Source organism: Brassica napus, chromosome C7 (genome assembly GCF_020379485.1).
Source record: "Brassica napus cultivar Da-Ae chromosome C7, Da-Ae, whole genome shotgun sequence".
NCBI classification, from domain to species: domain Eukaryota; kingdom Viridiplantae; phylum Streptophyta; class Magnoliopsida; order Brassicales; family Brassicaceae; genus Brassica; species Brassica napus.
In genome coordinates, this window is record NC_063450.1 from 35,220,756 (window position 1) to 35,236,030 (window position 15,275).

Sequence of the window (15,275 nt, forward strand, 5' to 3'; positions counted from 1 at the left end):
CTCCCAATAAGATAGTGTTTCCATTTAAGAACCGCCATCACTACTGCCATAAGCTCGCGCTCATATGCCGGCTTTAACTGCTCACGAGGAGTGAGGGCATGACTGAAGAACGCAATAGGTTGCTTGTTCTGCATGAGAACAGCCCATAACCCAAAACCCGAAGCATCCGACTCAATGACAAACGGTTTTGAGAAATCAGGCAGTGCCAACACCGTAGTAGATGACATAGCCAACTTCAACTGATCAAACGCAGCATGTGCCAACTCAGACCAACAAAATTGATCTTTCTTCAACAATGTAGTTAATGGTCTTGCGATGGTACCATAATCCTTTACGAATTTACGGTAGTAACCCATTAAACCCAAAAGACCTCTCAGCTGTTTCACATTCCTTGGTGAAGGCCATACTCGCATTGCTTCAGTTTTAGTGGTCTCTGTAGCCACACCAGACGCCGAGATTATGTGACCAAGATATTCCACTTCAGTAAGCCCAAAAACTACACTTCTTTTGATTCGCGAACATATGATTATCACGAAACACGTTCAATACAGCCTTCAAGTGTTCCACATGTTGCTCCACTGACTTGCTGAAGACCAACACATCATCAAAAAACACTAAGAAGAACTTTCGAAGAAACAGCTTGAACACTCTGTTCATAAGAGCCTGAAAGGTAGCAGGAGCGTTGGTTAAGCCGAAAGGCATCACCAAAAACTCATAGTGCCCTTCGATAGTACGGAAAGCAGTCTTGTGAATGTCTTCGTCCATCATCCTAATCTGATGATACCTCGATCGCAAGTCAAGCTTCGAGAAGATTACTGAACCGTGTAACTCATCAATAAGTTGGTCAATGACTGGAATAGGAAACTTATTCGGCACGGTAATTCTGTTAAGAGCCCTGTAATCAACACAGAAACGATGACTTCCATCTTTCTTTTTGACGAGCAAGACAGGGCTCGAAAACGGGCTGTTACTTGGACAAATTATCCCACTGTCCAACATCTCATTCACCATCTTTTCCATCACCAACTTGGTAGCATGAGGATAACGATATGGTCTCACTAAAACTGTAGAAACCCCCGGTAGTAAAGAAATTGAATGTTCAATTCCATGAACCGGTGGTAACTGCGTAGGGACCGCAAACACGTCTTCAAACAGTTTAAGAACCGATGACACCGCTGCAGGCATAGTAGGAGTCGAAAGAGGAACCACCAAACTTGAACATTGAATCTCCTGCACAACCTGAACCATTGGGTCCTCTGTCACTACCATCTTAAACGAAGCACCAGTATCATGTAAACTTCGGTCACCCAACAAAGTCACTCTTTGGCCTCCATAATTGAACGATAATTCTTGTTCCTTCCAGTCAACTTCACACTTCCCTAACGTCTCGAGCCATTGAATCCCCAAAACCACATCCACAGAACCAAGCTCCAACGCAATGAAATCAGAAGTAAACGTCGTGGAGTTGATATGAAATTTCACCGCTTCACAATCACGCCATTCCCTAAAAGAACATCCAAACCCGTAGCTTCACCCACCGACAAACTCAAATTCTGCACAATGCCAGGAGAGATAAGATTGTGAGACGCTCGACTGTCAAGTAACATTGTAACTCCCTTCTGACCAACATAACCCCACAGCTTGATAGTACGAGGAGAACTGATCCCCATAAAGGCATTGTATGACAAAGTCTTTAACTCACTCCTCTCAGCCAACACCGCCACAGCCTCAGCCTCAACATCATCCACATCATCCACTAACTCCATTTACAATCCATTAATAACAGTCAAGATACGCAATTCACGTTTGGGACAAATACTTGCATGAATCTTTGACCACTTATCTCCACATTTGAAACACACACCTTCCCTTCTCATACCATCCAACTCAGCATCAGAATACTTCAACCTCGCCCACTGTGCAGAACGGTCCTGTTTATTATCCTTCCATTCTCCTTCAACTGTTTATTATCCCCAACCGCTCACTTAGAACGGTCCTGGTTACCACGGTTCTGAATAAACGGCCCTTGAGTACGAGTAGTAGTCCCAGTAGCAGACTTCTGAACCGGCGTAGAACCAGCGTTTGATTCACAAACGACTTTGCAAAATGCGCTTGTCTCCATACGCAACACCGCAGCAATAAAATTTTGCAAACCTTGGGGATCCTTCATTCGAATCACTTCCTTCATCTCCAAACTCAATCCATTGTAGAAAAGGCGTTTCAGATGATGATCTGCCAAATCAGGAACTTGCGCTAAGAGCTCTTCAAATTCTGAGACATAGTCAGTCACAGTACCAGTTTGTTTGATGGAAAATAGTCTCGTCTCAGGTTCATCATCAATGAAATCCGAAAACCTCACCAACAATCTCTGCTTAAACTCCCTCCAGTGAGCAAAACCACCTCTCCTTAACACCTAGGCATACCATTTCTTCACCGCTCCCTGCAAACACAATGGTACCAAATCCAATTTCGCCTCATCGCTATGCCTCCCCAAATTGTAAAAATACTCCAGATCCGTAATCCACTCTAATATCTTCATACCATCACAAACCAGCATCTCTACTTTCTTAAGCATACTCTCTCGATTATCCAAGTTCAGCTCATCAGATCTATAGGATAATGAAGATCGATTGTTCCGCTCCGAAAATGGAGTTCGTACCTGAGGGTACGGTTGAGACGACGCGGAATGTTATTCCAGCTCCTGAACTGGCTTCTTCCCCATCGATTTCAACACTGTTTGCACCGATGAAGCTAGATTCATAATCACCGCCTCCATCGTTGTCATCTTCCCATCAATCGACGACGTCTTAACCTCCACCACCGCAATCGCCGCATTCGCTACTCCTTGCTCCTTGTTCAAACGAAAGAACGCACCAGATAGAAACTCAACCTGACCATCCAACCCCAAACATCGCAGATTTTCCTCATCGGCGATGTGTGAATGCACCGGAGAACCACTCGTCGACATCAGAATCGTCGTATCCGAACTTTTCACCGCACCAATGATAGATTTAGGATATCTGTAACTCTGAGAACTTGTATAAACTCTGTTTAAGAATCGCAATAGCTTGAAGTCTGATTACAATCTCATAACGAAGGTAAAGGTAATCAATGATCTCATAGCGATCGCGCAAGAAGACTCATAGCGTCTTTCAAATACAACATCAAGCATGAACTTCTAATAATATCTTCACTCCTTATTTATAATCTCAACGGCCTTCTTTCTTACTCCAACGGCAAAGCTCCTGCGACCACCAGAGTCTTTCCTTCTTCATTCGAAACCGCATCCAAACGTGAAGCTTCTGACTCAACCCGAGACTCTTCACTCTTTTCAAATCCTTCTAAACTCTTCCCGCCTTTTTGAACATAAGCCCGCTTGAACTTATCATGCACCAAGTACGCAAAAAATAGAAACCCTAAACCACGATTTTTTTGCTTGTCACGCAAGTTTCATGCTTTTGATTTATTATTGGTTTTTGCGACTGGTGAAGATGCAACAGCTCTTGCTAAAATGACAAAAGAAACCGCTCTTGCTCAAATAAAAGAAGAAACTGGATCTTGTAAGACTCCAAGTTAGTGTAACAGAGTTCTTATTCTGAGTTTTTTGTTTTTGTTTGTGTGTTTGCTTGTCACGCAACCCTAAACCACGTTTTTTTTGCTTGTCACACCAGTTTCATGCTTTTGATTTATTATTGGTTTTTGCGACTGGTGAAGATGCAACACCTCTTGCTAAAATGGCAAAAGAAACCGCTCTTGGTCAAATAAAAGAAAAAATGGATCTTGCAAGACTCCAAGTTAGTGTACATATGAGAATAAAACAGAGTTCTGAGTTTTTTTTTTTTTTTTTGTGTTTGTTTGATTCTCTTGTGGTTGTTTGTTGTATAAGATTCGCCACCAAAGGGAGAGTCAGATAAGGCACCGTGTTTGTGCTCTGCTGATACAAGGGCCAGAGAACAAGAGCAACAAGGTAGATAAACTTGTGCCTTGTTCTTTTGAGTTACTTAACTTGAAGAATCTGTTTGTTGACATATGTCTTTGCTTCTCTTTAGTAAGGGAGTCTGCTCGAAGCCTCTTCTCACAAGTGCCTGAAGATGCTGCGTATGCACATGATGGTAATCCCATAGTCTCTGTGGAGCAGAGTTCAAGTAAAGCAGGACAGTCCCAAGCTCTAGAGAAACAAACGCTTCAAGCCTCTCAGCAGCAGCAGCCAGTTTATCCCAGTAAGTAAAAACTACTCATCTTTCTCTTCTGCCTAATCTCACACCTTGTGTTTGGTTTCTTTCAGCAGCCGAATTTTGGCAGAATCTTTCTGACTACTTTAGGTCGGATTCAGAGCAATACAGACCAAATGGTTAAGCTAATGAGTGATGGACATGGATCTGCACCACATCCTTCTGCTGTGGGATCCTCCAAGAGACAGCGAGTTGAGCAGGAGAAAGAGAGAGGTGACACTGTCGAAGCAGACAAGATGCAGGATCAGAACATTCAACTGCCACAGCAAACGCATGGACAATCTCGGGGAACCAAGGCTGCAAAGAAACACTAGACGATTGACAGAGAGATGCGGTTCTCACATTGACAGAGTCATTTATTACCAGAAAATATTGCAGAGACATATGTTATGATGCTTATTTTTCTTATTGTCATCCTAGACAATACTACTAGCTACGCAATCTAAGAAACACTGGAGAGAGATTTTTATGGGCTCTCTCAAGAGACAAACATGTAACAAGTTAAAGAACATATATTCATATTAGTGTGGCAAAACACAACAAAAGAAAAGCGAAGCACAAATGTTTGTGATGCTTATCCCTTTAACAAGAAAACCAAAAAGAGAAGTGCACAACCACAAGGCCGAGAAACTTGTTGCCTTCCATTTCCCAGAGGTCTTCCTGATTGTTGTTGTATCCAAAGAGCCTTCAAGGTTTTGTGCTTCTAACTTCAGGTTGAACCAATTTTCCCCATTAACTGAATGCTGAAATGATCAAAATGTACAAAATATAACCAAAGCCATTAAAGGTAAATCTCAAAAAGAGTTTAGGTGAGATGTTTCTTATCTCACCTTCAGCTGCAGAGTGTAACGACAATACAGTAGGAAAAAGCTAGAATCTGATCCTACAAATGGAAGCCTTCCCTCACAAGCATAGCATTTCAGAACATAATCATCACCTTGGCTGCAGCTTCATCTTCTTTGACAACAATACGAATCGGTTCAGTACTTACTAGGAAACTGATGCTAACGAGGAACTTGTTTATCTTCAACTATTCTGAGTTCTTTCTGCTTGTTGTTATACAGTAACATCATTACAAAACTTCACTAATGCAAAAGCTAAAATAATGGAATTAACTCGTTGAGAGACGACGCATGAGATCTTCATCACCAGTTTTCTTCAAAGCTTGAATGATTTTCTCAACCTGAGAAACTTTCAATCTCATTTTCTTATCGAGCATAGACTTCGCAAGCTTAGCAGCTTCCCAAGACCGCCCTTGTTCGCATAGACCGAGCAAAAGAACCGAGTGCACATCCGTGTCTATCGTTGACACCACATCCACCTTCTCAATCTCTTCATACAGAAGGAAACAATCATGATACCTTTCCAACAAACACAGCTCCCTGAGAACAAGACTGCACGCAAGACCATCAGGTCTAATCCCACGGACCAACATCAAACGGAACATCTTCTCCGCCTCTTCCCATCTCTTCAAACGAATCAGCGACACAGTAGCAGAACTAAAACATTCAGAGAGAGAAACACCACCGAGTTTCACCAACTTATCGACCAACTTCGAAAGATCCTTAACATCCTCACCGTTCTCCAAAACCCCTTGGATCAAAACACTAGCGGTAACACGATTCGGCGAGCATCCTCGTTCTCCCATTCTATCCAATACCATCAACGCCTCTTGAACCCGCTTCTTCTCAACAAACGCTTGAATCACCAAAGTATAAGTAACAGCATTGGGACTAATAAACCCACCATCCTCTTCTTTCTCCATCTCTGTCAACAAATCTAACGCCCTCTCCATCTCACCACACTTGCAAACCCCTTCCAGAATCCTCGAATACGTCACGGTGTTAAGCACGCAACCGTGCTCACTCATCCCCTTAGCCAGCTTCCAAGCTTCATCAACTTTCCCCGCATTGCAAAACCCATTGATCAAAGACGTATAAGTCATCACATCTGGAGAAAGATCAATACTTTCCATCTCTTCCATCAACTTCATACCCATACTCAGATCTCCCTTATCAGCAAACAACCTAATCACCACATTATACGCAACGGTGTCTGCAGATAACTCGAACTCAGGGAACTTCCGCAACACCCACAACGCCTCATCAGCGAGCTTCGCTTGGCTACAAAGAGACAGAACGATCCTCATGGTCTTAACACTAACAAAGCCTTCATCTTTCTTATATGATTCAACAACGTCTCTGATGAGATCTGGGTTCGCTCTAATTTTAAGAAAGTCGCAAGCTTTGGTATACATGTAAGGACTGTGTCTATGTCCGGACTGAGTTCCTGCCCATATGAAAAACCTAAGACCCAATTGAATTTGGTTTGGTTGGCATCTTCTTATTACCTCGTTGATACAAGACGCGTCGAGTTTGGCCTTCGATGACGTGAGTTCCTTCTCGAGGTTGCTCATGGATGACTGAAGATGGTTGTATAATCTCTCGGCGGTTGAGAGAGTTGTGGAGAATCGTAAAGGTGAGAGCTTTGAGGGTTGGGATTGAAATGAGGGAGAGACCCGACGACGGATCAAGTGACGTAGCATCTGGCTGTTCGCAAAGGTGTACCAAGCGATTGAGAAGATCTTAGAAGGAACGACGGGAGTTGAGAATTGATTGAGAGAGAAAAGAGAATTTAGCTCATTGGAGACGATGACGAAGAGTATAGTTTATGGGCTACATAGATCGGCCCATTAACATCTAATTAGAAACCCAATAACAGTTGTATTTGTAGTAACAAGACAAGGTCACGTGATTGTGTCAACACCCCCGCCAAAATATTCAGCAACTGCGATCGTTTGATGAAATTTTAATTACTGCGCCTGATTACATTGTTATTCAATACGTAGACATCATCACTAAGCTTGAAGAGGCGTTATTATTGCTTGAGCCAAAGAAACATGCTGGGATTATGGAATGGTTTCATGGTCTCAGAAAATCACGTGATAAGGGAATCTCTTTATGGGGTTGGAATCTGATTGGCTAGCATTCTACTCATCATGCGCTATTTCCTTGGGCCTTGACTGTATATGTTGGTACTAGCCTATGTGACTTTGTCTGAAGGCTACCTTATTTCTCTCTGTATATTACTTGTAATGTTGCTTCTGTTTGTAGGTGAGCCTGACCCAGAGTTAAAGCTTTCATGTCGACAAAGATCTCCCTTTCTACAAAACAATTACCGAGATAGTAGCTTCAAGCAGCTATTTTCGTATATAATACAGTAAGTATTCTATTTATCAAGTGGATATGCATATCGAAATCTTGTGCTGCTTTTGTAACTAGAAAAAGCATTATTTCTGAAAGCATGTGAAATAAGACTTTATGAAAACAACCTTTGGAATATCTAAACCGTGCACATTTCACATGTGTGTGTGTCTGTTTTCATACTTTTTCCTTAGTTGATGGACCTCTACACATTGTTATATTTCAATATCTGAAATGGTAGCACTTGTAGAGTATCCTGCAAGCAGAATCTGAGGAAAACCTTAAGATTTACTACTTTTGTTTAGTTGGTGAACACTGGAAAGGAAAGAGCAAAAGTGAGCCTTATTTTTTACATGGGCGGTGAGTTGGCATCTGATTCCTTTCTATTACATTACTTCCAGAAGAGCAGATGTTTACCAGCTTTACATTCTACATAACTCAATTGGTGGGACCTCGCATATGTCAGGGGGTCATGTAAATGAGCCATTCATGTAAGGAGGAATATGTGACATATTTCCATTAGTGATTATGGCTTCAAGTCAATGTGTAATTGTTTTTTGTTTGGCTCCGTCTTCCTTTCAGAAGTGAAGATGGGTCTCTGGCGTCTTCTTAAATCACAAGTAAGTCACTTTATCTTGATAGCTTTAAAAGTAAAACTGTTGGTTTGCATATATCTCGTGGTCCACGTTGACATTCTTTCTTATTGGTTTAATAGAAGACAATTAGGAAAGGCAGTACCTGAAGTTTTATTTGTTACAAGCGACCTTACATTTCAAGTGTGCTAATATAATTGATCTAATGAATGAAACAAAACAATAAGATTTGTTCTCTAAACCTGATGTCAAAGTTTTGTTCTTTAATCGAATCTCTTTTGTGTTAAACATAGGTTCCACTACTCCACGCAGAGATTCACATGCTAGGCTTTGGCACACTGATACTGAGTGACGCCGGTCAATCAGGAGCGTCAATATTCATTATCATCATCATATTTCATTTCAGTATATGTGTTTTTATTATGTCAATAAAAGTAAGTATTCCCTTTTTTCAAAAAGAAAACAGAGTATTCCCCAAAGTACAATATAACAGTAAAAAAAATCAAAAATAAAACAAACTTTAATATCATGCATTAAACAAAAAAAAAAGTGATTACAAAAAATCCCTTACACAAGGAAACAACAAATTAACAAATATATAAAGATCCTTATTAAAATAAAAAAATAAAACTTTTGCTAAAAGTTAAAATACATAACTAAAGTATGTTGATATCTACTTATCACAATTTTCACAATATTAATAACATTAAATTTAAATAAATAACAATCATTAAATAAAGAAATATTTAAGGTAAAAATCACTGCAACGTAGCGCGAGTATTTACCTAGTTAAATTTAAAAGTAACAAATGAATGAAGTTAATTTAACTTTTTTGTATGTATTCAGGACCGGCTAATCAGGGTACAAGTGCTTGCGACCGTTTCGGTACAAGTGCTAGCGACCGTTTCGGTCCAAGTCTGTGTCCTCTCGTATATTAAAGGTTAAGGGGATCAATTTTTTTATAAATCTATATTTTATAGAAAGAAAAAAACTAAAATTGGAAAGACCCAAAAATATTTGATATATATATATATATAAATTATTTTCATCACAAAAAATACAAAATATTATTAGTTAAAAATATTTTAAATATATAAATTTTAATCAGCAAAAAAAAAAATTTGCCGTAGGACCTATAACAATATTAAGCCGGTCCCGTTTGTATTAATAAGAAAATAGTCTAGGATAAACAAGTAGTTAACTCAACAGAAAAGAAAAAAAAAACATTAGAGACAGAGCATAGAGTCTCGATCCATCGTTAAATGAATAATGGTGTAGGATAAATAGTTTCATGATTTTGCCAGAGTTGTAATTAAGATTTTTCAGCTAGTCCAAGGTATCTAGAAAGATCATTTTTGTTTTCACATCAAACTTGTTTAAAATAGCTTCACAATTTGGTTACTATTGCGACTAATCTTTACTAATTTATATGTATATGAAGGTTACATCATACATAGCACTTAAACTTAAGAAGGCCAATCAAACTTAAGAAGGCCAATCATCGAATAATACAATGAACCCCACACAGCCACATAATATTCAACCATCACAACAACGGAAAGCAACAAAACACCGTTCATATCACGATCGGGGACGCAAGGCTTCAAAGTTCAGCCCATGAGTCACTTGACCAGCACAAGCAACCCACGGGTTGACCGGAACGGGCCGGTGATTGTGTTGATGGTTTGATGCTGGCCCAGCCACACGCTCACACGATGGACACATGATGAGCGTAGTCGGTGGAGTCATTTGGCCATAGAACTGTGGAGACAGCTTCAGAGTTCGTAGCTCCATAGCTTCTTTCTGAAGGCGCCTATTCTCCTCCGTTAGTTTCTCTACGCATCGTTTCAAGTATTCACAATCCACCTCCGTTTGCTTTAATTTGGTTCTGTAACCAAACCAAACAAATCTTAGTTGAACCGAACCAAAACTAAACCGGTTATAAAAGTAATTTAATGCGAGTTGGAGAAAATATCTCACCTTGCTCTTCTGTTCTGGAACCACACTTCCACTTGTCTTGCGGTCAAGTTCAACTTTTTGGCCAAAGCTAACTTCTGTTTCTGCATAATGACAAAACTACCCTCGTTATTTCAGAGTTATTACAATTAAACCATTGGGTTCTCTGACAAAAGATTGTTTTTCAACTTACGGGATTGAGAGTGTTGTGTTCTTTGAAAGTCTCTTCAAGAAAAGCAGATTGATCCTTAGATAATCGGAGCTTCTTCCTTGACGTCTCCCCGCCGTCTTCTTCTTCGTCGGAGTTTCCACGTGAGTAACCTCTATCCGGAGTGATCTCATCGTGCTCGGAGATTCCTTCTCTCTCACTTCTCTTCCCGCCGCTTATGGTGCTCGAGATCGTACTGTTAGGAGAGGAAACCCCTGGTTCCTCCTCGCAATCCACGGTTCTTGGAAGACTGTTCACATCTATTTTGCCAAGATCTACAAAGAAGCAAAAACAAGACAGTCAAATACTGCAAATTTTCAAATAGCACATACAAGATCTTGGGGGATTAAGTTGAGATCTGAAAGTTTCATTGAGCAAATACCTGATGTAGAAGCGAATGTTTGGTTCCATGGAAATCTATGGAGATTGTTGGATATGGACGAGTTAGGATTCTGACTCTGGAGAGGTGTGTGATCCTGTGAAAGCCCTAAGCTTAGGCTCAAACCAAGATCTTCTTTTCTCATCATCATGACTTATTCTATTCTTATAAATCTAGACAAGAACAGAAAACAGAGAAAAACAGAACACTAAAAGGGTTTTTGATCTTTCTGTGAAGAGAAAGAAATCAAGAAGAAAGATACAGATGAGAAATGGTTTGTTTCTAAAGAGAGAGATCAGGTTTGTTGTGGAGAGATGATGTGTGAAGATACTGAAGGCAAATAAGGGATTAATATAGGAGTTGAATGATGAGATTTTGTCAGGTGGCTAATTACAATCCATCATTATTGGTCTTATTTTTTTCCAGTTTATTACTTTATATCCCCAACTTGTCCCCTTTAGCTTTTGCCATGTCTTCCTTTTTTCTTTTTTTTTTTTACTTTCTCGATCCCCTGAACAATATTTGAGAATTGATTTGTATATATGTCATCACTACATTAAATTTCACAAAAAATGATGACATTGCTTAAAAATAAATATGACATGACATAAATCTAATTATGACATGTAAAATTTATTATATTTAGATTTATGTTTTTGGTAAGATTTCTTAAATATAATAATGATGATTTTCTATATACGGATTTATATTTTTGGAAAAGTTTCATAATATAATAATAACTAATAAATTTTATATCAAAAATATTTTTCCTCATTAAATATTCATTTTGGTAAGATTTTATGATACCTAATAACTTTTCTATATCAATTAAAATAATATGTTTTTATATATAAATAATAATTACGAATATTAAAAATTTAACATCAATATATGAATCATATTTTTATTATTAAAATAAGTGTAGTTTAAAATATATTTTATCAACGTATATAAGTTATTTTTATTTAATGTATATATTATTAGAAATAATTTATATATTTACAAATAGACATATTTAAAAATGGTAATTAAATAAATAATAATATAATAAAGTAACTTTATAAATTTCAATTATTTTTATCAAAAGTAAAATAATGCAAAATTAAAAGGTCAAAGTAAACTTGAATAAATCAAATTAAAAACAATTACATTATGGTTTTATTTTTTAAACTAATAAAACTAAAATATAAAAATAGAAAATTTTATTTATATATAATATTTTTAAATATTTTATATATGCGCATAACGCAGGAAAACTACTAGTAACATTGATGTATCCTCTCTTTCTTCTTCCACAAAACACATCCTACTCCATTTTGTGTAATAGTGTACACATGGGCATTGTTGTGTCTTGAGATTTAAAACCAGTGTTAAAACCAATAAACTGTCTGGGCTACAGTTGAGAGAATTTTCATAGTGCTTTACGAACATAGTTTAGATCATGTAATGTAGTAGTACTCGAAGTCAATGAATAATAAATTTCGTTTTTCCACGTAATCTAGTACCTCAGCATTATCAAATAATATCAAGCATCTTGTTTTATACGTAAGAATAATAGTATGTGGAAATATTTTGATTTTGATTTGTTACGGCACAGTAGGCTGAGTCAAATCTTCAACAAAGTAGCCAGTTTGTTTGTCCAGTTTTTTTTTTTTTAAATACTTCAAGAAAGAGGAAATAGTTATTTGGGGTTGGATATAATGAGAGAATTGACTAATTCGAGTGGTTGGTACAAAACACAATACAAATGAATCTGAACTTCTTCAAAGTTGTGGGCCAATCACTGGTTATAAACCAATCATATACTACATGTGAGGTAGTGAATATTTACATATGATTATGAACAACATCATCATGGTTTCTACTTTTGTGAACAATGACATTTTCAAAGCTATTCTTTTCTTGTTATTCCCTCGGTAACGTTTGTGCTTTTGCCTTTATCTCTAACTTTAATTTGACATGTTTTAAGTTTTAAATGTGAGCAATATTGGTCAAGGGTTTTAGTTACTTTGCATACAGTAACATGGGCGATGGAGCATGTGGGTCATCCCGTGTGATCGTGCGTGTTGAGCTGTTTCCTCACGCGCCAAGACACCATGCGAAATCACGCGCCTCCATCAATGAAACAAGTACTAGTTTTTTACGATCAAGTTACCTTTTTTTTCTTTGGCAACTCGATCAAGTTACCTAATTGTACTTATCTCAAGTTCTCAACATGCGAAGAAGATAGGAGACTTAAACAAGAAACTAAAGTACTTAATGTGATGGAATTATCAATTGCCTTGGTGGCAACGATGGTTAAAACATCATCAGATAATAGTTTTGGTGAGCATCTTAACTCTGCGAATATAATCATTTATATTACAATTCTTAGAATTTTTAGACAAACTTGATGGAACATCTAATTCAGAGGTGGGGTTATGGCCATTTTTACAGTCAAAGGCGGTCATGTACTAGACTTCAAATTTGATAGTTAATCTGACTCGGATACAATCTTGAAATGAAGCATTCATTTACAGATTCGCTAGTATTCATTATAATAGGACAGCAGCCATGACAACAACTTTCTCTCTGCCTATTTGATATTTCTAGACACAGTCTCTTTATGATCAAAATGATCACACTTGGTGCACTTGACTTGACATCCATGCAGTACCATAATACAATAATTGTATCGCATGATTAATTTGGAGTTTTTTAATCTTTTCAGAAAAGGTTTATCTCTAATTTTACCTCTACTACAATCCACTTCATTCTTTTAATTGAATACAATTGTTTGAAAAATCTTCAAGAGATCAACCAAGCTGGAACTATTGTGATAGTGAGAACAACGTTTGTTGCAGGAGACCAACCCAGTACAGACATTAACCATATTCATCCATACTGCATAGACCTTTTAGGAGGGGATAGTCTCAAATCGAATGTAAAAATTACGATGAATTATGTAAATGTTGTAACCCCGTTTTGGAGGGAAGTGTTGGTCCATAATGTTTTTCTATACATTATGAAAGTATTTGTGAGATAAACAGGCTAAAATTTGTAATATTACAAACAAGAAGTTGTTTTGCTAGTTTATAGTACCGATTTTTATAGCAAAACCACTAATTTAATATCTCAAACATTGATACAGACACACATTATTAAAATGATTTCATTCCTTAGAAATTATTACTTTTTCTCTTCAAAAAACTCAAAGTTCGGTTGGTTTGTTACCAAACTAGCTGAAACATAGTTTTAAAGATTTTTGTGACAATTGCTTGTTGTCTGTTAAATTACTACTTGATCGTTTTAGCGTCGTAAATTCATACTTTCACAATTGATATTATTATAAAATGGAGTATACTTTTAAGTAGTTTATTTCACTGAATTAAAATTTACTATTGAAATCTGATAAATTTCTTGTCCATGAGTTCAGCTTATTTTATGACTATATATATGTGAAAATTTTAATTAACTTCTATCGTAAAAATGATCAACTGAACATTGATTATAACAAAGTTGACAAAAAGAAAACATTGATTAGAAAAAAAAAAAGAAAGAGGAAATGTGAACTTTTAACAGCATTTTGCTCAAAATAAAACTTTTAACAGCATCAATTATTCCAAATAGAAGTGTGCACACGCGCCCTCTTAGAAAGTGAAGAAATTCGGCAATTGGCGACAATTATTGAGAGCATATGATGATTTTGTAGCAAGAGGTATCATTATTGGTAGGACCCATGCTTTTACAGAAGATCCGACAGTATGTCGGAGCAGTGTTTCAGTGTGATCTGCTGTCCCACGTGTCCATGAGCACACGCATTAACTAAATGTGCGTTCGTTCACGCGCGCGTGTTTCCTTTTGATCATTTCTTCCTGATTAAAAAGAATCCACATTCCAACACATGAGTCTATGAATATATTATGAAAACAGAAAATAAACACAATTAACAAAAAAAAACAAAAAATCATAGACAACGGAATAATATAACGGTATCATTGTAATCATTCTATATATTTTGCATTGTGTAGGACTAATAATTGTGGTTTTGCTTAATCATATCTTTCATGCATGTGTATATTAGCTTTGATTGATCTTTACAGCATTGGCCGTAGAATGAAGTCATCATTGGCGATATCTAATCATTTTTCGATATTCAGCATGGTCTAAACCTAACTACCAATAATTTTCTAACTAAATATATTTGTCCAATTGTCTTATCACATGTACCTGATCTACTTAATGGAATATTTGATTTTTTTCCAGATTTAGGGAAAGATTAATCATCAGACAAATTTGCGTCACATGATTGTTGGATTGTTATATTTTCCATATAACTGAAGCTTTAGTAACATATACTTATCAAAGAGTAACAGTTTGATGATTTCTGACGTTTAAATTTTGGCTTATTATGACTATCAATAATATGATCATGGAGATTCCCATGCCAAAAATAAAGAGACCGATTTATAATTCATCAATGATATATACTATATAGATAAATTTGATTTAAAGTCATAGTTGCCTCAGTGATAAGGAAAGAAAATGAAAATGGTTTGAGACTTTGAGGAATCTTCAGCAAGCTTCGAAACTGTAATAGAAAATAGAAAGAGAGGAGCAAATTGATTGGTGCGTAGTGCTTAGTATCCCATGTGGAACTGACGTGGCGCACATATTCCTACGAAAGCCAAAACCACCCATTACAGCGAAGCACACGTGTGAATG

General features: G+C 37.3%; 2 protein-coding genes across 2 annotated transcripts; both read right to left on the minus strand.

Annotated features, from left to right (window-relative positions):
- Positions 1–4,726: 4,726 nt before the first annotated feature.
- Positions 4,727–6,896, minus strand: LOC106407198 (pentatricopeptide repeat-containing protein At5g47360-like). Its single transcript, XM_048762263.1, has 2 exons — positions 5,063–6,896; positions 4,727–4,975 (listed from the first exon to the last, which is right to left on the minus strand). Exon 1 carries the CDS (start codon positions 6,775–6,777, stop codon positions 5,344–5,346), a length of 1,434 nt encoding a protein of 477 aa, XP_048618220.1. The 5' UTR covers positions 6,778–6,896; the 3' UTR covers positions 4,727–4,975; positions 5,063–5,343.
- A 2,471-nt stretch (positions 6,897–9,367) lies between these two features.
- LOC106411533 (homeobox-leucine zipper protein HAT2) lies at positions 9,368–10,973 on the minus strand. Its single transcript, XM_013852317.3, has 4 exons — positions 10,575–10,973; positions 10,178–10,467; positions 10,009–10,088; positions 9,368–9,916 (listed from the first exon to the last, which is right to left on the minus strand). The coding sequence occupies exons 1-4, from the start codon at positions 10,720–10,722 to the stop codon at positions 9,610–9,612; spliced, it is 825 nt and encodes a 274-aa protein (XP_013707771.2). The 5' UTR covers positions 10,723–10,973; the 3' UTR covers positions 9,368–9,609.
- Positions 10,974–15,275: the final 4,302 nt, after the last annotated feature.

What these genes read in the sequence shown, in the direction of transcription:
- LOC106407198 (XM_048762263.1), bottom strand. Translation starts at nt 6,777, where the DNA reads ATGCTACGTCACTTGATCCGTCGTCGGGTCTCTCCCTCATTTCAATCC.
- LOC106411533 (XM_013852317.3), bottom strand. Translation starts at nt 10,722, where the DNA reads ATGATGATGAGAAAAGAAGATCTTGGTTTGAGCCTAAGCTTAGGGCTT. An exon ending in AACATTCGCTTCTACATCAG is followed by an intron (nt 10,468 to 10,574) that starts GTATTTGCTCAA and finishes GCTTCTTTGTAG; the next exon opens with ATCTTGGCAAAATAGATGTG. An exon ending in AACACAACACTCTCAATCCC is followed by an intron (nt 10,089 to 10,177) that starts GTAAGTTGAAAA and finishes GTCATTATGCAG; the next exon opens with AAACAGAAGTTAGCTTTGGC.